Raw genomic sequence first — 25,862 nt, 5'->3', positions numbered from 1 at the left:
TTTGACCTGTTATTAAAGGTTTGAATAAATAAAATAGAGAATATCTCATTACCTAATTCAATCTTAGTTCTGGCTGCAAATAAAATTCAGGATAGATAACTGGTTAATGATTTGAAATACTGAATAAAACTGTCATTAAGGAACAATCCACAGATTTTTAAAAAGCATTAACACATCCCTTGCTTGGGCTTGTCTCCCACATCACAGTATGTGCATGGTTAGTATCTCAGGACACCACTCTAAAATACCCTTTAAAAGCTTTCCCTGTATTACTTTCTCCATCTTATTTCATTTTTGCTGCAATATACTTTGCACACCCAGACCTGCAGAGGCGCAGGTGGTGGAAAAATGCAAGCTGGTTAACTGTTAAGAAACTTTTGTTTTTCACAAGAAACTGATGAAAGGGGAGGAAGCAAGGCATCTAGCAGGATCTGACAAGTACACATTCAATAAAAGCCTGATTAACAAGGAAACTAAAACACATCAGGCAAAGCATTTTGTGACTAACATTCGTGTTTTCCTGAGAGAGAAAGCGGGTGACAGCCAATACGAAGGAGGGTGGTCACTTTCTGGTAGACACTCAAGATGGGCAAGAATTACCCTAAAACAAAATAAGGCACTTTCCCTTTTTTATGAGTACTTAGTCTGGGTCAGACAAGGCGCCGTGCTCGTTATTCAAGCCTACAGGATAGTTATTATTCTACCGTTTCACAGGTGAGAAGGCTACGGCTCAGAAAAATTAAGTGACTTGCCCAAAGGAACTCTGCTACTATAGGGCACAGGCGAAAAGTCGAACCCAGACAATCCGACTCCACAGCTTGAGCTCTTAAGCCCTGAGCAGCACCGCCCGTCCGGCCCCAGCGTAGCCCCAGGGCGGTAACAAGACACGCGTGGGCGCTTCAGCGTTTCCCCACCGCTAGGCAAGGCAGGCTTCACGAGTGAGGAAAACGAGGCCCGGGGAAGCTGAGACTCGAACAAGGTCACACAGAGAGTTTCTGCTCAGGCAGGGGGCGGACACCAGAATCTGTGGGACCACCGTGGGCGCCTGAGCCGCAGAGCCCACCAGCTCCAAGGCTGCGGTGGCCAGGCCGCCGAGGTCAGGCCTGCGAGCAGGTCCACAGGCCCCAGGGCGCCGGCTGCGGGGCCAAGACCAAAGTCAGGCCGCCGCATCTGCCCAGCGTTTCTCCAAGGGCCTTACCGGGTCGCCAGAACTTCACCGGTCCCACGGGCGCAGCCATGCTGGGGTGAAAGGTCACGAGGGAGACTCCACCCCTCCGTTGAGCGCGGAGGGGCCGGGAGGCGTGGCCCGCGAGGAGGCTCTGCCCAGGCGGTTCCGAAGCGGTTCCGGCGGAGTTACGGCCACGCCCCGTGGCCCCCTGCACCCGAGCCACGTGATCTACGGCCCGGCTCCAGGAGCGCTCCGGCGCCGCCCGCTGACCCACGTGACCAGCCCCGCCATATTGGGAGAAAGGGTACCGTTCTCCGAGGTTCTTAGTGTGGTGTGTGAGGGTTCCAGGTGGCCTTCCTAGCAGCATGGCCTGGGCCGGGTGGCGGCCGTATGCCCCCGGAAGGGCAAGGTCTGGGAGAAAATTGTTGGTGCGGGAGTCCCGTGGCTGCCAGCGGCACGCGGAGGGCACGGAGATAATGGATCCCAAAGTAACTGCTGAATACTGATTATGTTACAAGCTGTTCCCAGCTTGACTGTTTCTCTTTCAGTCTTTGCCGTATTTTCAAATGAAAGTTAATAGTTATCTCATGGGTTTGCTGGTCCAGTAAATAATTATTGGGAGCCCACTGTACGCCCCGGTACTGCAGTTTCATCCCCTTAATGCAGCGTCTGTCCAAGGTTGGGGCGAGGGTGAACAGTAAATAAATGCTCAATAAACGGTAGTGTTTATTATCATCGGTGAATAAAACAATGGGAAGTGGTATGGAAATCTTCTGGGGCCTTAAGAGTAATGCTGAAAAACTGGGGGGGGGGAATGGGTTGGAATAAGAGTCTTAGAAATGGGTAGGTCAGTTAGGCTATGGCACTAACCCAGTGTTTCCTCCAATCTGACTGCTTTTAGGATTCCAGGGCTTGGTTAAAAATACAGATTCTAAGCCCTGATCCATTCCTGAGTCAGAATCTCCAGGGGCATGGCTTGGGAACTTGCATTTTCGGAAGCTCTACGGATGATTCTTCCAATCAACAAGCTAGAGAAAGATTCCACTAATCCAAAAAAGAGGAAATATTTTATGGGGAGGCACCTAATTGGAAGGAAGAGGTTTCGGAATTTATGCATTTTTAGAGCTGCGATGAAAATTCTGCATTCGTTATAAGAAATGGCATACTCGTGGAAAGCTCAAGAGCTTTGAAGGTAAGTAGACATGATTTGGAATCCTAATTTTGCCATTTCCTCGGGCCTAGCTGTCATCTAATGTTAGTTGTAAAATGAGGTCTTAAAAGGTTCTGTTAAATGAGATAACATGTAAAACACCTAACAGTGTAAGACATAAGCATTCAGTCAATATTAACTCTTGTTAACTTAAAAAGAGCAAATCCACCAGGGGGGAAAATTGAAATTTACATGCATATATTCATTTTCCAAATATCCCCTTTAATTATAAATATAAAAATATTATAAAATATTATTAAAATAGGGCTCAATACATGATAACCCCTCTGCCAAGAAATCTTCATTCATCTTTACAGTATCTTTATATGGGCCAGCGCTAAGAATATTCCTAATTCACTGGCTTAAGCATTTCCCCTCTAGACTCGGAACCTGTGTGCTGACTTTTGTGGTACCATTTAGTTGACCTATAGTTAATTTGCCTCTACTATTAACATGGGGAGCTTCTTAAGGACAAAGATCATGTCATATTCATACTCAGAACCCAATAACGAAGTACCTGTTGAGTAATGTATATGGGAACACCATGCTTTATACTTAGTTTTAATTCTTCATGGCACTGATCTGTCCTTGTTTTATCATATTTTCAGTAATAGCTGAAGTATAGAAAATGGGGTTTATACATGAATACAAGGGAAAATGAAATAAATGCCACTTTTTATTCTTTCTGTATTTTATAAATTACTCTGACTTATGTGAAGAAGTCTTGTTTACAAAGAGACAGTAGATTGGCCATGCTCAAATTACTGGATCATAATCTTGAAGCTAGAGGAGACTTTAGTCAACATCTAGCCTAAATTCTTTGTTTTATGGGAGAAAAAAACTTTGGCTCGTGGAGATTAAAAGGACTTGGTCACACTCAAAGAGCTAATTTTAGTATCAGAACTGAAACTAGAATTCAGCCTTTCTAATTCCCAAGCCAGTAAACCACATAGGCCATTTAAAACCATTAGAGCTTGGCTCTCCTAGATGAGAATTAGTTCATCTGCCTCAGAAAGTTTTCAAAGCCCAACTGTCCTAATGCGTTGTTTTGCTTTCACATACTTTTATTAGAGGAAACACCTAAGTAATAACTAGATGCTGATGGTGTGGTTTTATTGTCACAAACTAGCAGTGGTCTTAATAGACTATCTTATCCTTCCTAATTAACTATTTTTAGAAAGATTGGCCTTAAATAACTACTCTAAAATTAAGATTTGTTTCTTAAGATGACATCCAGAATTTATTTACTTCATTTCCAACAATTCCATGAAAGTTTGATCATTTTTGTTACACGGGGGTATGTTTTGCCACTTCTGAATGATAATTGGTTTTTCAGAAAGAGAATATTCCTCAAAATTATGCTTCATGGATATGTTAAAGAGGTTTCTCTGTGCCTATGGTAGTTAATTGTTCCTTTCCGCCTTGAAACATTTCTAGTCTGACCATCTTAACCATGGTTAGGAAGCATAGGACTTAGGGGTTTTCATCCTAGTACAGGTTAAGGCTTTTATGTAATAAGTGATAGAAAACCCAGTGCGTTCTCTCTTATGCAGAAATGGCTCGTATAATTTAAAAAGTCTAAGAGTAGTTCAGACTTGAGACACAGCTGCATCGGGACACAGAGGACATAATCAGGACTCCCTTCTGACCATAACATTCTGCGTTCCCCTGACATGAGTGACACATGGCTATGTCCGCTCACGCACCACATCCTTAGCACCAAGCCTCTTTCCAAAAATCCCTGGGAAAAGTATCTAACTGACCACATATCCATCCCTGAACCAATCACCAGGGCTGTGGAATATGACGTGCTGACTGGCTTAAACCTAGGTCACCCACTCCACCCCAAGTCAGGTGTGGTCAGCCTCACCAGAACTACATGGGCTAAGAGTTGGAAACAGAATGGTTCCTCAGAGGGAAATCTCAAAGTGAAATCAGCAGAGGTGGAATGAAGGAACCAAAAAGAAGAGATGTCCATTACGCCGTCCCTGGATTCATGTGCTAGAACCCTTGGCTTCCTAAGAAGAATCCTGACTGCCCTTGGGTCTCCTCCATGAAGCCAGATCAGAGAGAGCTAGCTATCCTCCAGCCTGAAAAGTAGTCCTAAGCAGAATTGCACGACGCTGGGATTTCCCCCTGGGTCTAGGTGTAGCCCTCTGCAACTTGTAACATCTGTAAACCTGTCTGGTTTGTTGGCTTGCACACAAACGAGCCAAGTTCACAGATATATTAGCATAAGAAAAAGTGTTACTTAGCCCCAAGGATTTGGGTACAGAGGCGTGGAGATCCACCAGGGAAGAGACTGAGCTACCAGGAGAGTCTCTGTCATGTCCGTCTGAGGAACAAAGCCCATCTAGGCAATTGGATGAGTTGGGGAGGGCCTCAGATCTGCCAGGGGCTTTCAAGATAGGATGACAGTATGGTTTATTGTCCAAATGGGACACTTCTCTGACTGAAAGGGGGCCCTCCCAGGCACAACCTGGAACTCCGCCAGGCAAACTGGGGCATCTTTGTAGGCGTGAGGCACCAGTGAAACTAGCGTAATGATGCTTATGTGAACATATTCAACATAAGGTACATAGTCCCTGCTCACAGAGTATGTCCGAATATAAACTCATTAAAGCTTCAGACAGCGGTCCTGGTGGGCTGTCTGGGCACACCTCAGAGCATCTGTCGTAGGGTGTATCATCAGGACGTTTCTGTCTGAATACCTCACAGTATCATCTTTATTTCTTTTTAAGTTTATTTAAATCTCTGCACCCAACGTGAGGCTTGAAGCCATGACCCAAGATCACGAGTCACAGGTTCTTCCAACAGAGCCAGCCAGGCGCCCCCATAGTATCATCTTCATAGGAGGATCCTGGTCAGAAATTCTTACCCGATCTTAGTAGCAAGAATTCTTCCTGAACCTGGATTTAATCTCATAGACACTGCGAATGGTGGATCTGACAAGGTTTCTCTTTCCGCCTCGCCTACTGAGAAGCTGAAAGAGAACCGTGTGGTCTACCAGTAGGCTGGTCATCGTAGCATGCACGTGCAGTAACCTCATCCCACTTCACCCTCGGGCTTCTTCCATGTAACTTTTCCTTTACAGGAGCTTCTACCTTAGGTTTTCTTGTAAGTCGCCTCAAGTTCCCTTAGTAAAAGATAAATACTCCCCAGTCCAACTGCCTATGGGGGTGGGGTGGCCCGCTCTTCAGCTGACTCCTTAAGTGTTTCAAAAGAATGTCAACCCTGCAGTCTGATTGGGTTGACCTTGCAGTTGTATGGTTCTCTGATCAAACGAATCAGCGGGGAGAAAACAAGACAACTGAATTTCAACACTATTTGCTGCTGTTGAGAAATTTTTATTAAAGTTGTTTAGGTAGGATAATGGAATTGTGGTTGTTTTTAAAAGTGAGCTGTTTTTTGTTTTGTTTTGATCTTTTACAGATACATACTGAAATATTTACGGCCGAGTTTGCAGTGGCCAAGTCTGACATTGGACATATAAGGGAATAATTCTCTCCCAGGAAGGGGCAACCAACATTTTTTTTTTAAGATTTTATTTATTTATACTGTATGGTGACTAACAATACAATAAAAAATCATTTAAAAAAAAAAAGATTTTATTTATTTGACAGAGAGAGAGACAGCCAGCGAGAGAGGGAACACAAGCAGGGGGAGTGGGAGAGGAAGAAGCAGGCCCATAGCAGAGGAGCCTGATGTGGGGCTCGATCCCACAACACCGGAATCACGCCCTGAGCCGAAGGCAGACGCTTAACCGCTGTGCCACCCAGGCGCCCCAGCAACCAACATTTTTGAACCAAATGGTCTGCCTTACTCACCCTCCCCTACCCTGGGAGCAGGGCCAATAGTGGACATTGTAAACAAGGACCCAGCTCACTCTCATGCCGGTGGTCCTCAGACCTCATCTTGACCAACCATGCCCTGGAATATTCTTTCCACACTCGGGTGCCAGAAAAGCTTTGCTCACTCTGAGAGACCTAGCCATTTTCTTGGGGTCCCATTATTTCTTTTGTTCTAATTTCTAAGCATTGGCAACACCTTCGGAGAATGACGTTAGTGAGATTGTTTACTCTCAGCCCATCAGCAGATTAACTGCCACTACTCAAGGTCCACCCCGTAAAGCCTCCACACTCCCTGCAGACAGACAGTCGTACGACCCAGTACTGGACTCACAGTCTGAAAACCTGTGTTCCATGCCTGTGTCACCGTTTACCAGCCTTGCGACCTAGAATATGCTACTTCATCTGAGTTTTTCTTTCTTTGCTCGATTATTGGGAATAAGCTGTCCCAGCCCTACTTTGTTGCGAGGGTCAAAGACAGAACATAGGAAATGATCTAAATCTGCAAATGGTTTCAACCAACAATATGGTTGTGTGAGGCTTAGGCCCTGTTTACAACCGGACATGAACTTGTTGTCTGGCCGGCTTCACAGCCCAGACTAAGGCACGAATCAGCAAATAACCAGCCTGGGGACCATCAGGGAGGCCCGGTGCACACATGAAAACCCACAGGCATGCTCATGATCCATCAGCCTGTGCGTGTGTGGCAGAGGACACCCTCCCCTGAGACAGAGCTCTCTTGCTTTGGCCAAATCAGGAGGAGGAGGCCATCCTTTCATTCTGCTTTGGTCTGTCCACACAAACGAGACTGGACAAAAACAGGATTCCACAGCCATACCAATCCGGATTAGCAGGGTGTAGAAACCAGTTGCATGGCCTGCCACCGGATCAGGAATCTGGGATAATTGTCAGTGTCCTCTTCTGCCCCTACTCCAGGATATGAGATTGCTAAATCCCTGTTAGTACACCCATCTGATGAAATTAGGCCCATGGGGCCACTAGAATTAATATCAGGGGTGAATCCAGGAAGGCACACAAAGGCCATCTTTGGCAGAGAAGCAGCGAACCAAGTTCCATGTCTAAATAGCTCAAGCTTTTTTTTTTGAAGAAAAGACAAGCAGAGCACATGAAAAGACCTGCCTTTCCTGGCAAGTGCCCTCCTTCAAACTATATAGACAGTAACATCGACTTTCCTATCACTAAGGAGGGCACGACCCTGATACTTATTTTATGTCTTCTAACTTTTAAGTGATATTTTCTCTTTTAACAGTTCAGATCATCTACTTCCCCATCCCAACACTATAAAAAAATAAGAATAAACCACGCTGCAAAAATAGCTATTACATACATGTACTTGTGACACACTCCTAGGGTTGTAAAGAGAAAAGTGCCAGAGGGGAAAAGTAATACTCGAGCCATCACCACACAAAAGTTGTTTATATTTATTTAATGCTAAAAACACAGATATCCTAAAGAAGAGACAGACAATACGAAAGTTTCTTCTAAACAGGATTTTGATCATAAAAGCCAATAGTTCAAATCCCTAAAACAGAAGAGCACACATACCAAGAAAAACACAAAACATATTTTCTCTCTTACCCGAATTAACCTGAGAACGCCTAAACACTCTCTTTAAGAGATACCAATATTAAAGTCGTGCAAAGAAACTGTACCCCTAGTGTTTCAACCGTAAAACCAACACCTGGTTTATATGTGACAAAAATAAGATAAAGGCATGTAAAATAATGTGCAGCGTATAGAAGTCGGGGAAAATCGGGGTGACCAAAGGTCGGGTGAGCAAGCTGTAAAGCAGGGCGCTCGGAGCACAGGCGCTGAACGCCGAGCGGTCACGGGTAGGAGGGATACAGTGCAGTGTCTCTCACCACCAGCAGATTCACCGACGCTCTGGTCACATTTCCGGGATGAGAACCGAGATAGTTCTCAGTCAGGAACGTTCTCCTGGAGAGCATGGCCAGCATGTGGTTGAGCCGGGACCTGATGCCAGCAAAGTGAAACTGGCGCTCTTGGTTCAGGTTCCTAAAGGAGTCTTGCAAGCACAGATCCAAGTGGGGGGCGCCCCAGAACTTGGCGTGTCCTGCGGGGACAAAGTCAGTGGCTCTGCTGGACCCCTGGGAGCCCAGGGAGCTCGCCACAGAGCCCTGGGAGGACAGAGAGGAGGAAGACCTCAAACTGGAAGATCTCGACACGGACATCCTGGACACTGGCGACCCTTCTTTAGACTGGGTGCCCTGAGAAAAGAGAACATTCTCATCCACATCAGTCTGGGTGGTGGCTGACGTACACCGAACCGCGGTTTGGGAGCTCGCGACCCTGGTGGTGACTGCGGTCTGGGTCCCGGCACACACCGTGGGGACGCTGGCCTGGGTCCCCGCATCACTCACGCTCACTGGTGCTGCCTCCTCTCCCGGCTCCGTCTGAGTGGCGGCATCAGTCATCCTCCCGCCCTCTGGTTTGTCCCTGCGGCTGCTGAAGTCACCCTCGTCACTGACGGCAGAGGACTCCGAATCACCGCGCTTGGCCTCTGCCCTGCCCTCAGCGGGCGCCTCGCACCCCAGCTCGGCCTTCTTGGGGGTGCTTGAGAGCCGGGCCAGCCGCAGGCGCAGCAGGCTGCCCAACGTGAGCTCCTTAGACAGGGGCTTCGGGTCGACTAGATGGTCAAACTTGCCGCAGATCCGGAAGTCAGACAGCAGCTTGGAGCTGATGGGCTTCGACTGCGCGTACAGGATTCGGAACTCCAGATCGAAGTGTTCGACCACTTGGCCAGACAGGACGACCAAGTTACTGCTATTTAATTTGCCATCTGTCCACGTAAAACTTAGGGATTAAAAACAAACAAAGAGAAGCGGGTAAGGATGCGCAATCTCCTTCCTGTTTACTTACCGTCACACTGAACAGTAAAGCCCAGGTATCCTGCTCCAGGAGGCACAGCTCCGGTGACAGCATACCCACCACGCGGTGTAAATGCAGCCGGCCTTTCCCCGGTGTGTAACATACGTATGCATTAAGAGAAGTAAAAAGGCCAGCTGTTTACCAACACACTAAGACCTGCACCTCCTCAGCAACTAGAAAGGACTTTAAAAATACGTAGGTCAGCGTCCTCATTTCAGAAGTGAGGAAACTAGCTAGTGATGGCACAGTGGGACGCTAGTGGTGGACCCCAGACCAGACCCCCGTCCTTAAGCAGTGCTGGTGCTCTTGTCCTCCAACACCGCCATTTTCCAGGGGAGACAGTGCTGTCATTCCAAGGATGGTGCTGTTGCTCCGAGTGCATTCGAGCTCCCTCGCGGCCGTGTGCCCCTGCCTGTCCAGCATCCCTTCTCCTCCTAGTAATAGAACCCCGGCCACCCCAGCCAAAAGGCTTTCCTTCATGCATCTTCTCCAGTCACAATACGGGTGGACGTATGACCCAGGCTGGCCACCAGAGTACCCCAGCCCCTTGGGTCAGAGATCTACCCAGGGTGAGCACAGCCGGTGCAAACAGAAAGAAAGTGTCTCTCTTTGGGACACGGCTACTAATGGCCATGTAGGTAAGCCTGGATCTTTGCCTTCAAAGGGATAAGCCTGACTGAGAATAAAGATCAGCTAGAGAAAAGCAGAACCAGGGGACAATATTCTGATAAACATATGCCCTCCAGGTCAAGACGAGCTGAAAACCAACTGCATCTTTCCACACTTCCAAGTTATGGGACTCGATAAATTCTCTTTCGCACAAAGTACTTCGAGCTAGCTTTCTGTACTCACAGTCACCCCACTGATAAAGAAGTTTGTATCAAGAATAGGAGGTTTTAAATGAGATCATAAAACACAGTGTCAACTGTCCCTGGCAACCAAGAATCCCTGCTGGTGCAAATTCTACCTGGAGAACTGCCTTCAAAGCCTGCAAAGATTCTTTTGAAAACCCTCAATGAGGGTTGAAATTGAAAACCCTCAACCTTGCAAACAAGACACCTACCCAACACCAGGATTATGAAATGCCCTCAACAGACAGAAGCTATCATCCTCATCCTCAATGGTAACATATTTTTTTATGAAGAGTAATGTAATTTTTTATATTTTATATTTTCGAAGAGCCAAAAACCATTTGAGACTAAGTTTGTGTAATATAGATAAACCTATTTTGGATGAAAATCTAGTTTCCTCCAGTTATTTATAAACGTTTTATGAAAGGAGGTCTCAAGGAAGAGTGTGAATTTTGCTCTGAGCAACGACAGTACAGTCTGCAAAGACAGGCATCATGAGTTTCTTGATTTGACTCCCTCAGCTTCCACAACCCTTTCCATGTCCGCCTTTACCCAGGGCTGACACGCCATCATCACCCAGAGTTTCGTGTGTCTTCAAAAAGGAGTATCTCTTTTTTAAACTCAAGACATACCTCATGTAGACCGCTAGACAATCTAACGTACAGACACCCACCATCGGAGCCATGGAAGTTGGCATGGTATATCTTAACTTCTGGAGATTCATGTTAACCACTCATCTCCACCCTCTTCACCGTCCCGGCACCCTATCATAAGGTGCCAGTGCCAAGGTGAGCCTCCAAAGGTGGGGCCAGAAACAGACACCCGGACTTCTTAGACTAAAGCACTAGGTTACAACGCTTGAAGGAAGGTGGAGGATTGAAGCGTAAGGTGACAGCTTCGGCTCTGGTCTTCGCTAATGCCAAGGCCTGTAACTGCCCTTACCTGCAAGCGAGCAGGGACGAGGGACGGGGGAGGTCAAAGGCCCCAAAAAATAGGATTTGAGACTGCTCCTCTCACTGGGAACCCCTGGTTCGGCCACTGCAGGCCTGGCCCAGGCTGGAATCAGGACTCATTCACTGGGAGTCTCCAGGCAAGTTTCAACGTCTGCACTTTAGTTTTGTGGCCCATAGGGCAGGGGAGGTGACCCCACACCCGACCACTTCCCGCAGGAGGAGGCTTTGACTGATGTACTCACACCCACGGATGCACACCTGTCAGAATGCCTGGCCACAAAGGCTCACATCGAGAGGAAAAAGCAGCTTTTACCTTTTTACAGCATGCCCCTTCTACCAAGGTTAGAGTAGCAAGCACGGGCAGGCTAGAGACTTACCTATAGGAGCCTGTAGCCACTCGAATGCCATCAATCAGTGTGAACTTTTCATGAACCTGCCCAACTATCTTAGTTCCCGACCTTGCATAGTAAGTATTTCCAGTAATGGTCCGAACGGTCATCAGCTGTCAGCGGGGAATGGGAGAACAAGAAAGAAACACAGTCCAGTGAGCAAATGATAAAGAGGGCTTGGTTTACAAGTCCCCAGCAGGCGCGCTAATTGGCAAAGGAGTGGTCCCCAGGCCCCTTGAGGAACAGCATACGGGGCACACGAGCCAGCAGGGCTCACGACTCAAGGAATGAGATCTCACTGAGTCCGTCTTCTTGTGCGCCCTTTGCTCACATGGACTTTTGAGACTCTCGGTCCATGTGTACATGTGCTCAAAAAGAAGACTGTTGGGGCTATGACACGACAGAATCCAAGAAATGATTTTGAAACAAAATGTGGGGGATAAAATCATCAAAGAAAACACGCTAGTAATAAATATCATTTTAACAAAGCCTTAAGGAAGCTAAGCTGCTGTTTCTCCTACTCTTTTATTTAACAGCATCAGTAATGAATAACAGCCCATCCTCACTTACCCCACACCATGAGTGCGGAGATCAGGACAAACCTTCTCTAACACGGGCCTTCTGAGGCTGAAACACTCCTATCACGTGAGGCTTAATCAGCAATGTCACAACTCTCGTAAGAGCGAATGTACCAAAAGGGCACCAGTACACTCGGGGCCCCACAGTGTGTATGTAGGCATAACTCTCCTTGTAAAATGACACTTGGAAACGTATATCCAATGGTATGATTCCATTTATAGAACATTCTCTAAATGACAAAATTATAGAGATGAGGACCAAATTACTGGTTGCCAGGGGTTAAAAATGGGGAGGAGGGCACAGAGAGGGGAGCCGATGGGACCACAATGGTAGCGAGAGGGAGATCATTGTGACAGAACGGTCATGTATCCTGACGGTGGTGGGACGTTCTGTATAGTGATGGCAGTGCTGGGTATGACCACGTGCGATGAAATGGCACAGAACTACAGACACACACTGTACCAACCCCAATTTCCAGGCTTTGATTTTGTACCATAAGTTACACGAGTGTAACCGCTGGGGAAACTGGGTGCAGGACGCATGGAAACCTCCATCTACCTTTGCAACTTCTGTGAATCTGTCATTATTTCAAAATACAAACAAAAGCCAAAACAAAACACTACGGTGTGACGTAACATCACTTCTATGGTCTTACCAAAACACATCATCTGAATTTGGCCATGAGGCAACATCAGACAAACCCAAATTCTACAGAAAACTGGCAAGTGTTCATAAAAAGCATCAAGACCCTAAAAGACAAAGAGAGGAAGAGTTCCAGATGAGAGGATGCTAAGGAGACATGACAACCCAATGCAAGATATGGTCCTGGGTTGGATCCTGGACAAGAAATAGGGCATTCGTGGAATGATCAGTGAAATTGATAAGGTCTGTAAATTAGATAACAGTATTATATCAAATTTACTTCTCAATTTTGAAATCTGCACCAAGGTTTATAAGATGTTAACATTCAGACAGTTTGGGCAAAGAATGTTCAGGAATTCCCTATATCTGGGGGCGCCTGGCTGGCTCAGTTGGTAGAGCCTGTGACTCTTGATATCAGGGTTGTGAGTTCGAGCCCCATGTTGGGCATGGCGCCTACTTAAAAAATAAAAAATAAGTTAAAAAAGAAGGAATTCCTTATTTTTGTAACTCTTGTAAATCAAATTATTGAGGGGGGGGGAGTGTCCCTTCCCGGAGGAGATGCTGATTCCCGATCCAACCTTTAAAGGATCAACATATAATAACAAGCACTAAAAAATATCACTATAGGTACATTTGGGTGTGGTTTTGTCCGTCTTTCCCTTTGGTGCTTATCTGAATGTCCTATAGGCCTCTGTGATTGTGGCCAAAGCACTTTTCAGTGTCTACACACAAATACGGGACCAAGTTCCTACAGAGAGGACACCTGTTCAGAACCAGCCGCAGAGCCAGGTGAGGGTACAGATTCACCAGCAGACGCACCCTGCTGAGAAGCTGCCAGAGAAGATGGTGTTTCTCTAGAACTTAAGACACTAGAAAATTGCTGAAGCCAAAGGTACAGACCTCCTTTTGACTCTTCGCTGGGGCAACAAGCGACAGTGTGCAACCAAGTCGGTCGATAACGCTGGATTTCTGCTGAGGGGATGGAGCCGAGCCAATCTCGCAGTCAGAACTGTGGCCAGAGTGGCTCTGTGATTTCTTGCTGCTGGCATGTGGCCTTAGTTTCAGACAGAGAGCCTCGGTGTTCCACAGCAGCGTCCTGCTTTGCCTCGCCTGGCTCTAGGTAAGAGCCAGCACAGGCTGGATGCTTGGCTACATGAGAACGTGCTTTTTCCACGCCCGACATGCGTTTTCCTGCCCCCACCCCACCTCCTGTTTCAGCTACTGCTGGGTCACGTGGCTGGCTCATTTCATTCCCTCCCTTCCCCTATGTTCATCTGTTTTGTTTCTTAAATTTCACCTATGAGTGAAATTATATGATAGTTGTCTTTCTCTGATTGACTTATTTCGCTTAGCATAATACCCTCCAGTTCCATCCACGTCGTTGCAAATGGCAAGATTTCATTTTTTGATGGCTGAGTAATATTCCATTGTGTGTGTGTGTGTGTGTGTGTGTGTGTGTGTGTGTGTGTGTGTGTGTGTGTGTGTGTGTGTGTGTGTGTGTGTGTGTGTGTATACACCTTCTTTATCCATTCTTCTATTGATGGACATCTGGGCTCTTTCCATAGTTTGGCTATTGTGGGCACTGGGCTGCAGGTGCCCCTTCAGATGACTACATTTGTATCTTTGGGGTAAATATCTAGTAGTGCAATTGCTGGGTCACAGGGTAGCTCTATTTTTAACTTTTTGAGGCACCTCCATACTGTTTTCCAGAGCAGCTGCACCAGCTTGCCTTCCCTGTGGTTTCCTTTCTGTGAGATTTCAGGCAAATGGCTTTGCTCATGGCCTCAGCTGCCTCTCCTGTACTGGTGTCCCCCCCCCACACCCCGAACAGCCCATGTAGGTCGTGGACACTCAGCCATTACCGCTGATCGGGGGGAGACTGGGAACATGAACACAAACCTTCTCCCACTCTGGATGCACTTTCAGATCCATGCACATATCCAGAAACTGCGAGAGCAAAGCCTGGTCCAGAAGGATGTAGACGGCAACTCCCTGTTTCCGACTTATTTCCTGCAGGTCCCTGAAGATGTCAATGTCCGTGAAAACATCCATCACCACCGCGATCACCTACAGAGGGAGGCAGCAGAGGGAAGAGCAGGCTGTCAGCTCATGGGAACACCAGCTTACAGCTCGCTGTGAGGACTCTGGAGCCCATCTCAGAGCCAGGAAAGGGTCCCTGCCCTACAGCACCCCTTCCCTCCCTTCTTCTGCACTATCGGTTTGCCCCCAACCATGGATACTCCTTCTCCAAAGACACTCAGGCCACTATACCCTACACATGTGGACTTGGCCCAGCTGAGCCTCCTGACCAGCGGCCCGCAGCCACTGTCCTCTACACTGCCCTGGACCAGTCCTTCCTCCTCTCTAACAGCACGGCTCTATTCATGCCTGCCGTTCAATCTTCCACACTCAGCTCCAGTTCACAGCTGCCTCAGCCACGCAGCCCCAGGCAAATTACAGTCATTTCCAAGGTCTGGTCCTGAGTCTGCAAAATAGGTGTGTAGACAGAACTAAATGACTGTGTTACATGAAGTGCAGGGTACAAAAGATCCCTCGAGTATCTGTTCGTTGATTCCCTTCACCAGTCCAGAGAATGAGCTGTCCAGACAGTTCGACCCAGGGAGGCATCTGCCAGCTGCTGGCTTTCCTTGCTGGAGACAGGCCGCTCCAGGCACCAAGCCTCTTGTCATGCCCTCTGCGGTTTTCAGAGTGGGGCCCTCAGTGAAGTCCCGGCAGGGCTGTGGGGGTGTCGAACATGAAGGCTTAGTACAAGTCCCTGAAAACCAGGCCAGAGTCGGGGCCTGGAGCTCAGGAGACAGCTCCCTGAGCCCCCGATAGGAGCAGCCTGGGCTGGAAGGGGGTCTCCCTCCTCCTCACTTCAACTGTGAGAACTTGTGCCTCTTAGGACCACAGTAACTCCTTTTCTGAATGTTAAGGTAATTTATTTATGGGTCTCATGTCTTCTGTGGGAACGGAGCCGCTGGAACAGGATGAATTAGGCTCCATGGCCCCAGAGGACTCGAGAGGGCACCTGATAGTCACAACACCTTAAAGCAGGTGGGTGTTACATAAGCAACACAGAGACAAAGAGGAGACTCTGTGGTCTTTCTCCAACATCCCAGTCTCACCTACCAGGATGAGGGACCATGAAACACCAGCTCCCGGGAAGTCACTGCTAGGAGGAGTCTGCGAAGACCAATTTCTCTCTCTGGCTGCCTTCCCCCACCCCCACCCCCACCCCCAGTGTTAATGAAGCCCCAGCTGTTGAGCTATTCTTGGCGAAGGATTTAGCTAAAACCCCCTGGACACAATGATTTAAAAAATAAGTGGTTGTTTTTGTTTTTTTTAGGTAGGCTCTATGTCCACCATGGGACTTGAACTCACAACCCTGAGATTGAGAGTTGCATGCTACAGTGACTGAGCCAGCCAGGGCCCCCAGATTAGTGTTCTCTCGGAATTGGTGGCATCGTCAGAAGTTTACAGCCTCCCACGTGGTTTTCTGCGTCCCACGTGGAGTTGTAGCCATCCCCCTAATCCAGGACATCTAACATAGTGGGCAAATGGCAGAAAGGCCTGGGCACCAATCCCAGCTCTGCAGCTCACTAGCTGTGTGACCCTAGGCAAGTTCTTCACCTCTCTGAGCTTCAGTTGCCTCCTCTGGAAGAGATGGCTAGTAATGGCATCTACATCAAAGGGCTGTTGTGCGGATTCCACGAGACAAAGACAGGAGGACTTAGCTCAGGCAGGAAACATGGGCTCCATCACGCAGCTGCACCCCTTCAGAGTCGGCTGCCGGCCGAACCCTGGACTAGGCGGCAAGTCAGCTAGAAAGACTCTGACAGACACCGGACACACCCCTGGCTGCAGTGGACGTGCTACAGGCACGTAAACGTTCACCAGAGGAGAGCAGAGGAGGATTCCTGGAGGCGAGGGCTTTTGAGCTGAATCACAAATAAGGACCAGTTTGGACAGGGGAGTAGGGAAGAGGGCATTCGAGCAGGAAGCCAGGTGGTGGCAGAGGAAGAGGCAGGAAATGATGGAGTAGGGGCCAGTGTGGCCAGACCTGGCTGAGAGGTGTACAGGTGAGCCGGGTCGTGGAGGCCCTGAGTGCCAACCGCAGTCATCACCACACAGGCAATGGAAGGGGGAGGTTTAAGAGGAGTAAGGAGGGGGCGCCTGGGTGGCTCAGTCAGTTAAGTGACTGCCTTCAGTTCAGGTCATGATCCCGGGGTCCTGGGATCAAGCCCTGTGTCAGGCTCTCTGTTCAGCAAGGAGTCTGCTTCTCCCTCTCCCCCTCCCCTCTGCTCATGCTCTCGTGTGCTCTCTCTCTTTCTCAAATGAATAAATTAAAAAATCTTTAAAAAAAAAAAAAAAAAAGAAGAAAAGAGTAAGGAGTTCCAGGGGTGCCTGTGTGGCTGTTGGTTAAGCATCCGACTCTTGATTTCGGCTCAGGTCATGATCTCAGAGTTGTGGGATCAAGCCCCATGTCAGGCTCCATGCCCAGCCTAAGATTCTCTTTCTCCCTCTACCCCTCTCATGAAAGAAAGAAAGAAAAGAAAGAAAGAGAAAGAGAAAAAGAAAAGAAAGATAAGGAGTTTGAAGTGGCGAACCCAACAGGAAAGAAGTGGCTGCTAGAAGACAGGTTGGTGTAGGTTGGAGATCTGGCCCCACTTCCCGCAACCCAGAAGGCACTTGGTTCGGCAATGTTTAAGAGGACTAATGACTGAAGGAAGAAAAATCAGGGGTAGGGGCTTCCACGATGGGCCAGGGAGGAAGCAAGGAGGGTTGCAGAGAAGGGTAGGGAAGGGGTCCATGCAGGAACCAGACAATGCACTATGCGGGGGAGGAGGGGCGAGGGGGGTGCGGCGGGGGGAGGCAGAGGCACACTCGCCTCCATGCCATCAGGAAAAAACCAACAAGCTTGAGAGGGAGGCTACAGAAGGCACTGGGAGGCCTTCACAGAGAGTTCGAAAGTACTCAGACAGGGTCGTGTGCAGAACTCACGAGAGAAACTAAAGGAAGACAAATCCAGGGTCAGTCCCTGTCCTCAAGAAACCCAGGCCAATGAGGGACACAGGCGACACCCAGTATGATGGGGCCGATGGACGTGCACCCAGGTTGCCCGTGGGAAGGGACCGAGGAACCATGCCAGGCTGGCTGCCTTAAAAAGGGTTGGAGGGGTGCTGGAGGCAGGGACCCAGGAGCCGGGCCCAGAGTATAAGGCGCCTGCCAAGCTGGACTTTGAGTCACCACTTCACGAAACAATCGTACAAACACCACCTCTGTTAGGTGGTGAGTAAGTATCTGATTTGCTCTTGGTTTCATTGTTTGGTTTTAAAGCCCCTGCCTTTCCTGCGTGCGTTGAAAATAATTGGATTTGAACACTAGGTGTTTAGAGGGTGGAGGGAGGTGTTTCTCCCCGTAACTTCCCCTCCTGTGCCCAACAGCCCCTCCTCTCTCACCAGAGCAGAAGGCTTGCAATGGAGGAACAGCCCTGTGCAGGAAAAGCAATCAGCCTGCCTTCTTTCAAGCCTTCATCCCACTCCCCTATAATCTCCCCCATGCTGGCCCTGTGCAATCAAGTCCTGATAGGCTAAACTAGATCGGAGGCTTCTCGAATTTCTGAAGGGACAGTCTCTTCACTGAGCTCAGCAATGACCTGGACTCCTTCACTGGCCCACCGAGTGCTGGCTTTCTAAGGCCAGACCTGTGTCTGAGGGGTTGGTGTTTCTGCTGCAGGCCGATGGGCCCTGGAAGGACACAACTTGGAACCAGTCATTGCTCCTGCTCCCTGAGGCATCGTGTGGGACGGACAAAGGAGAGACACATCTGGAACGCGGGCATCCTGTGCCCATCAAGCCCCCACACAGTCACCGTGGGCACTGCCCTGTCCCAGCCTGTGCTGCAAAGAGCCCGCCCGGTCTCTTAGGGCTAGAAAGCTCTGCAAAAGGTCACTTTTGAGAGTCTGTTGCAGGTCAACACCCATCTGCAACTGGGTGCCAATCAGTCATTACATGAGACCCAAGGAGGAAACATCCAGCTGCCAAAAGCTGCCACCCGCTACCCCACAGTTCCTGCACCTCTCCAGCCCCATCTAGAGTGACCACCCTGCGTCGAGTCCCACATCACCCTCGAAGGTGACAACCCTCCCCCAGTCACTCCAGCTCCCCCTGGATGATTTAAACCAAGGGACACAGTGATCCACAGTTACGCAGCAGCAACCGCTGTGCTATTCTCGGTCTTGGGGACAGGCACAGACCATTTATATTCATTTTCACATGATCTGGAACCTCTTCCATCTGCTTTCTTGCACAAAAGCTCTGAAGAGATATCTAGAGATTTCAAAACCCCAGTAATTATCTCCGGTTTCCTGATGAGAAAAATAAGGCCTGAAGTAGTCAGGTAACTTGTTTACAGTGACACACTGAAGCAGATGCGGGAGCTGGAGTCTCAGCCCGGGTCTGGGCGACTCCAGAGCCGCCTATGAGAAGAGCATCAGATGAAATAGTATTCCAGGCAAGCCTAAGGTTCGGTGTCCAAGGGCCTGAGAGCTTGGAGCGCATCCTGAAAGGATCCGTGGAGCATTTCACAAAGGACACGGGACGAGCCCATCAGAGGACGATTACTAATAACACGAACTAGTTTGCAGAACGAACGTCAAGAAAGCTTGCGGTGCCCTAGCACATCGGTACCTTCTCTCTGCAGGTGGTCCTGCTGACTAACCGAGAATGGACTCAGGCAGGAAACCTCGGGAGCACATTCTGTGGACAGGCTATAGGCACAGACCTGGACGTGGATGCCGGCTTCTCCACTTTGGAGCACCACGTTCCCTCTGACAAGATACCGAAGTTCTGCTGCCTCCTACAGCCTGCAGACCACTGCCCATTCCTCAGGGTCTGCGGTGGGCTCGGTCCAGAGAGAACCCCAGACAGCTCCTGGCCCACAGGAAGCCCTCACACGTCAGCACGTGGATATTATCCCCAATTCCGCCGCTGTCCCTGGGCAGTTCGTTCCACCTGAGCTCAGCGTCCCCACACGAGGTCCCTTCTAGCTCTGCGGTCTGACTCACATGCCGTCCACGGGTGGGGCTGGGCCCTGGCCAGGCACCTGAGCGGCCTCAGAGGGCCACTCATTCCAGCTCTCATTCCAGCTCTTCCCCTGCCAGAAGCAGGACATTCGTGTCAATCACCCCTTCCTACTGCACCGGTCTCCCTCCCTCACCACCCACAGCCAGAAAGCAAGGACACGTGTGCGACATGCCTGGAATTCTACCAAAGGTCTGCGTGCCTTCAAAGATGCCTCGGCCTGCCCAGCGGTCAACAACAGCCCGACGGCTGCATGCTTCCCGCCGACCACAGGACACTCGGCCGCCTTTCCTTCAGTTCCCCAGGGCTCCTGCCACTTACGCTTCCCGAGACAGAAGCTTGCAGAGCAAAAGACATCTTTTTCTCCCCATTCGCTACAGGTTTTAATAGAACAGAAATCACATCCTTGAAATTTCTTTAAAAATGTTTAAATAACTTGGTATTATCTTCAGGGTTTACAAATAAAAAGAGTAAATGTCCACAGGGGACCCTAAGTTTGCTCGTGCCTGCTATTGTACAGTTAACCATTTCAGTACCAGGACAGAGGCGCTGGCGTGGGGCCGGTCTGCAGCGGGGCACAGCGCCTCTCCAGAAAGACAGGGAGCAGCGCCCCCCCGCCCCCGCCCCATTGGCCCTGGGCAGCGCATCTCCTCAGTCATGTTCCAGGGTGAAGTACCTAGGCCAGCTGGGCTTTTAAAAAGAAAAAGCATCCAGAGGGGTTTTGGGGAATGCAGGGGGTTGTCGTTCTGAGTTATTTTTATGTTACACTTATGTAAAGCATTTACCTGGGTCCAAAGTCCGATCTACAAAACAGGGTGCTCTCAGTGTCCCCTTGCTCCCATCCTCGTCCCTTGTGCCTCCTTTCCCTTCCTCCTTTCTCCGTTACGATAAGGATTTTGTCCGTTCTTGGATGGTCTTCTGCTTTCCTAAATATAAATAAGTATGCCTATGTAGGTACACACACTGTCTGCTATGAACATAACATCTGTTCACTGTAACAACAGATAAAAGGCAGCACGTGACTCACAACGTTCTAGAGCGATGCCAATCAACAGAACCTTCGAGAGCGTGGAAATGTTCTAGCTCTGTGCCAGCCACATGGTAGCCATAGCCACCAGTGGAGACTGAATACTTGAAATACAGCTAATGAGACAGAGAAACTGCATGTTTCATATTTCATTTTAATTCATATAAACTGAAATCGCCAGATGGCTACTGGTGACTTCACTGGTGGGTGCAGCTCTAGACACTTCGTCACAGGAAACAGAAAAGGTCCTCGCTCCTTCCTGAGAGCTGCAGGGGACCCCACTCTGTGGATGGGTCAGTTGACTTCGCACTCTACTGAAGGACATTCCCGCTCCTCGGGTCTCTCACTATTGTAAATAGTGCCGCACACAGCCTACTGCACGTGTCTATTCGTGTTTTTGCCAGTGTGTCTCTGGGACAGACACACGGACGTGGAGTTGCTCGGTCGATGGGTAAATACAACGGAGATGTTGCTGGATATTGCCAAATTCCCCTTCACGGGTTCTATCGTTTGCATCAGGATTTTTAAAAAGCCCATATATCTGGTACTTTTTTTGTGAGAGAACTGATCCTATATCCATAAAGGACCCGGGATGATCGGGCAGCCTCTCTGCTGTCTGACAGACGCCAGATGAAAAGAACGAAGGAATAATAGAGCAGAGTGTGGCTGCAGGGCCGAGGGGAGAGGGGTAGGAGTCCCTGTGCGATGGCGACCGAGCTGCAGTATGGGAAGACGACACAGTTCTGAGGCGGACAGCGGCGATGGCTGCACGATGCGACTATGTTAATGCCACTTCATGGTAAAATGGTAAATCTGGTGTATTTTATCACAATTTAAAAAAAGAAAGAAAGAAATGGCTAACGATTCCAAAATCCTTCACCTGACACATAAAATCAAAAGGAGAGATAAGTAGCAGCCACACTGTCTGGTGAGCACATCCTAAAATTGTGCATGAGATAGGCCTTTTGGCCAGTGGTTCTCAACCAGGGGCAATTTCCTTTCCCAGGGGACATTCGGCAATTTCTTTTTTTGTTTTTTAAAGATTTTATTTATTTATTTATTTATTTATTTATTTGACAGAAAGAGAGAGAGAGCGCATAAACAGGGGAGCGGCAGGCAGAGGGAGAGGGAGAAGCCGGCTCCCCACTGAGCAGGGAGCCTGACACAGGGCTCAATCCCAGGACCCTGAGATCATGACCTGAGCTGAAGGCAGACGCTTAAGCAACTGAGCCATGCAGGCACTCCTGGGCAATTTCTTTAAATTGTGGTAAAATACATGATGGATCCGCCATCCTCATTATTTTCGAGTGTATTTTCAATGGCATTAATTACATTCACAATATTGTGCAATTGTCACCACTATCTGCTTCCAAAACTTTGTCATCACCCCAAACAGAAACTCTGTAACCTCTAAGCAATAGCTCCCTATCTCCCCTTGGGAGACTTTCGAATGTCCCAACTATCGGCAGGAGGATGGTGCTTCTGGCATGTAGTGGGTGGAGGCCAGAGACGCTGCCCAGGGTCCAAGGCGCAGGACAGCCCTCCAGGACAAAGAATTATCTGGTCCAAAATATCAACAGTAGTGATGCTGAGGAAGCCTGCTCTGGGCTGACCAGGGCATCCGGAACAGGACCGATCACGCTGCGGATTCTATTGTAACTCAGAGGAGCATTAAGCAAGATCGGGAGGCCCTAATTCTGATACATCCGCACGCTCGCCAGGGGCCTCCAGCAGATGTCTCAGCGGCCACTCCTCCCGGCAGGACTCTTCGTCAACACAACGACTGCTTCTACTAACGCTCGGGTTATCAAAAGAAGGCTCAAGGGTGCGTCACAGCCCAAGTGCCTCTTTGGAACACAGGCAGCTGGTGAGAACGATGCCTCTGAGAAGTGTGGAACCTCCTGGCAGAACGAGCTCCGCCCAGGAACTCCCATTCGAAACCCAGAAATACCCCAAGGGCCACAGCAAAAAGCCATCGCCCACGGAGGGAGGGTGTGCGGCACTTCCAGGGGAGTCTCTCCTCCTGCCTGATCCGCGGGGCCAGAGCCCAGCCACACACTGATTCACATGGCAACGGAGACACAGAACGAATGATTCATGGACAAACCCAGCAGCACAGGGAAAGACTCGGGAGCGCGTGTGTCAGGGAAACAAGTCCTGTTCAGTTCAAAATTATTCTAAAAATTCCTTCGGAAGCCAACCTCTTGGCTCTCCAGTCCAAAGCTCTACTTCCTCCAGCTTTGGAGAAGCGCAGCTGAGCACCAGGTCAGCAGTCAGCCGGCACTCGGAAGCCAGACTGCGCATGCAGGGCGCGGGTTTTTAACGCTGTACCTTACTCGTGTGGCAGAATGCCCACACTTTGAAAGGCGCACAGAAACCGAGCCAATGGAGGGCCCGAGAGGCACAGCCCCAGCCACACCTACTCAGGGACAAGAACTCGCTGAGTGGAAAGGCAGGTGGAGTCGCCCGCACTGTTTCGTCATCTGCCGTCCCGCCAACTGTGCCTGACACCCTGCACGCAGCAGGAAGCCTAGGTGAGGACGACACCTACCCAAAAACCGGCTGTCCGGGCTGCAAAGCTAAGATGCGACACCGCCATTTACCAAGTGCCCCGCTTTCTCGTGCCCGTATCCTGACCACTCCAGCCTTCTTCATGACAAGTGCAGAATATTAGTCCTGTCCTAGCTGTTCTCCTGGTTACAGGATAGGCAACGCGGAGATAAAAAGTCCAAGTCTTCAGAAACTGTTAAGAAACCTTCAGCCTGTTGAAACCTGCCAAGGTGCCAGTCCTCCCACGTGGCAGGGAACGCGCGTGGAATAGTGATTATGAGCGTGGGCTCCGGGGCTAGGCAGGCGGGCTTGAGCCCAGCTTTGCACCCCAACTAACTGTGTGATCTTAGGCAAGTGAAGTGCCAGGAGGGTTAAATGGGAGAATCCCAGTAAAGGGTTAGCACAGAAATGGACCCACTGGAAGCGATCAATCCTACCAGCAGGTGTTTTCACCATCACGACACGGATGCATAATGGCTTCTCTGGCAACTTCTCTGTGCTTCAGCTCTATCGCCTGTGAAGCGGGGATAAATGCACCTGCCTTGGGACTATTTCGAACATTGCTTAGCAGAGAGCATGATCATGTTCTTTTAAATAAAGGGGATGGCCTCAAGGCTAGCATGTCTCAAATCCAATTCCTCTCCCGGTCCCGACTCTCAGCCTTGCTCTCCCTCCTGTAATCTAATTTGGTAGCCTGGCTGCCCACCCAAGCTAAAAAGCCTCTATCCTCCCCAACCCTACCTCTCCGGTCTTCTCCTTCACCTTGCCTAGTCTCCTACCCCTCACTCAACACCCTCCCAGGCCACTGAATGAACAAGTCCTGTCATTAAAACTGATCCCCTGCCCAAGCCCCCAGCACTGCCTTAGCACCCACCCTCTGGGTGGTAGGCCCCTGGGGCCTCCTCCCTACAAGCACCCCCCATGCCAGCCTCCTCAGCCCTCTTGAGCCCATCCTCCCTCATGTCCCCACCAGAACTACTGCTCAGGAACACCAGTCTGATCATGCACCTCCCTCGAATCCTTCAGTGGCTCCCCATTGCTCTTTAGTGGGAAAGCCTGGCTCCCGTTTCCCCTTCAGCCTCCTCTTCTACCACCAACCCTCGCATACTCTCTGCTCCAGCTGTGAGGAACCTGGCTGCCTCGCAGCATGCTGGGTCCTTTCACCCTTCTGGGCCAGTCTCTCCCCTCTGGCCTGGCAAGCCCCAGGCATCCTTCTGGACCCAGCTCCAAGGTCACAACCTTGCCTGATGCTTTCTTTCTTCAACCCTTCCCCTGCTGTCTGTAGCAACCTCCCCACCCATTCCACCAGCAGCCTGTCAACTCTCAAGCGCAAGCAAGCATCATGCCCTTCACCTGTGGCCCTGGGCCCTCGCACAGCATCTGATACACAGTAGGTGCTGAATGAGCAAGCAATTAGGCATCTGGCGGACATAAGGTAATGTACCACCTTTCTCCATTAAAATCGCCCAGGTTCCAAATGCAGAATCTCCAAGATGTGAGTGTGTAGCTGGACTAGGGCACAGAACAGGGCAGGAGGTCCTGCCTTGGAATGCCAGTATTTCAGAATGCCTCCAGGACAAAGGAGAGTCTGAACACCAGCCTCACGCCCCTTTCAAGGCCGGCACGTGAGCCGATAGACAGTTTTCCACCTGGCCTTGGCTCCAGAGCCCCTCCACTACCAATAAAAAGTGCAGCTGGGCAAGAGATTAAGGAATTCCTCCCTCTCTTTCACAGAGACCTGTTCATTACTCTTTTAAGTTCCAAGTGCCCAAATTTTCCTCCTGGAGGTGAGCTCTGGAAATGCACCCCACCATCGTGCTTTTCTTCGTCTTTTTAATCTTCTCAAGGGTCTGCTCTATCCAAAGAGTCGGCATATCCAAAGTACTGTGGCATAACCACCACACCTACTCCCCCAAAGGCAAGGCACTAGTCCACACCACCCTCTACTCAGTGCAACCCCACCGTCAGGAAAACAACAGCCAGCTTCAAGAACACTGAGGGAGCGCCTGGGTGGCACAGTGGTTAAGCGTCTGCCTTCGGCTCAGGGCGTGATTCCGGCGTTCTGGGATCGAGCCCCACATCAGGCTCCTCTGCTATGAGCCTGCTTCTTCCTCTCCCACTCCCCCTGCTTGTGTTCCCTCTCTCGCTGGCTGTCTCTCTGTCGAATGAATAAATAAATAAAATCTTAAAAAAAAAAAAAAGAACACTGCTGAGAGTTGGGAATTGTTCCTGGACTTGGTAATTTCAGCCCGACTTGATGCAGATTTCATAAGCCACAGTCAGACACACTCAGTTACCAGCCTTACGGAGTCTAAGCATGGCCTGGGGCTTTACCTGCCATGTCCTCGGCACAGGTGACAGCCAGGAAGATGGGACCCTGCCAGTAAGCAAGCAAGGTGGCAGCTATGTGTCTGCCACCACACCCACCCTGCCCCCACCCACCTTGTGTGCTGCATTCTTTCTCTCAGACCCCTAGGTACCCAGCACCCTGCTGCAGTCAAGACTTCCCACCTCACCTACACGAAGAGTCAAGACAATAGCACCAAAACCCGCTGTGAAGAGAGATGACCCAAAGTAGGGGTATCTGCATTTTAGGAGGCTACTAACTGGATCAGCCAACCGCCCCCCCCCCCCCCCCCCCCCCCCCCCC

At 49.6% G+C, this 25,862-nt stretch overlaps 1 protein-coding gene and 1 long non-coding RNA gene across 3 annotated transcripts in view; one reads left to right on the top strand and one right to left on the bottom strand.

Annotated features, from left to right (window-relative positions):
* Window positions 1–1,384: 1,384 nt before the first annotated feature.
* On the top strand, window positions 1,385–5,973 carry LOC103669759. 2 transcript variants are annotated; one of them, XR_570405.2, is made up of 3 exons: window positions 1,385–1,472; window positions 2,070–2,360; window positions 5,811–5,973. It is a non-coding gene; the product is annotated as an uncharacterized LOC103669759 (long non-coding RNA). The 2 variants fall into 2 exon arrangements; XR_570403.2 differs by lacking the exon at window positions 1,385–1,472 and adding an exon at window positions 1,506–1,656.
* A 1,681-nt stretch (window positions 5,974–7,654) lies between these two features.
* The window catches only part of FAM83D (family with sequence similarity 83 member D), a 19,256-nt gene continuing 1,048 nt past the window's right edge, over window positions 7,655–25,862 (bottom strand). Inside the window, exons 2-4 of the mRNA XM_040638307.1 lie at window positions 14,450–14,617; window positions 11,318–11,442; window positions 7,655–9,061 (exon numbers count right to left, since the gene is read on the bottom strand). Coding sequence (XP_040494241.1) covers window positions 8,074–9,061; window positions 11,318–11,442; window positions 14,450–14,617 — 1,281 coding nt within the window. The 3' untranslated portion in view covers window positions 7,655–8,073. The remainder of the gene's footprint in view (window positions 9,062–11,317; window positions 11,443–14,449; window positions 14,618–25,862) is intronic.

This window comes from Ursus maritimus, unplaced genomic scaffold, assembly GCF_017311325.1.
Source record: "Ursus maritimus isolate PB19 unplaced genomic scaffold, ASM1731132v1 scaffold_22, whole genome shotgun sequence".
In the NCBI taxonomy this organism is placed as follows: domain Eukaryota; kingdom Metazoa; phylum Chordata; class Mammalia; order Carnivora; family Ursidae; genus Ursus; species Ursus maritimus.
Note: the sequence above shows the minus strand (reverse complement) of the source record. Positions and strands in the feature narration are given on the sequence as shown.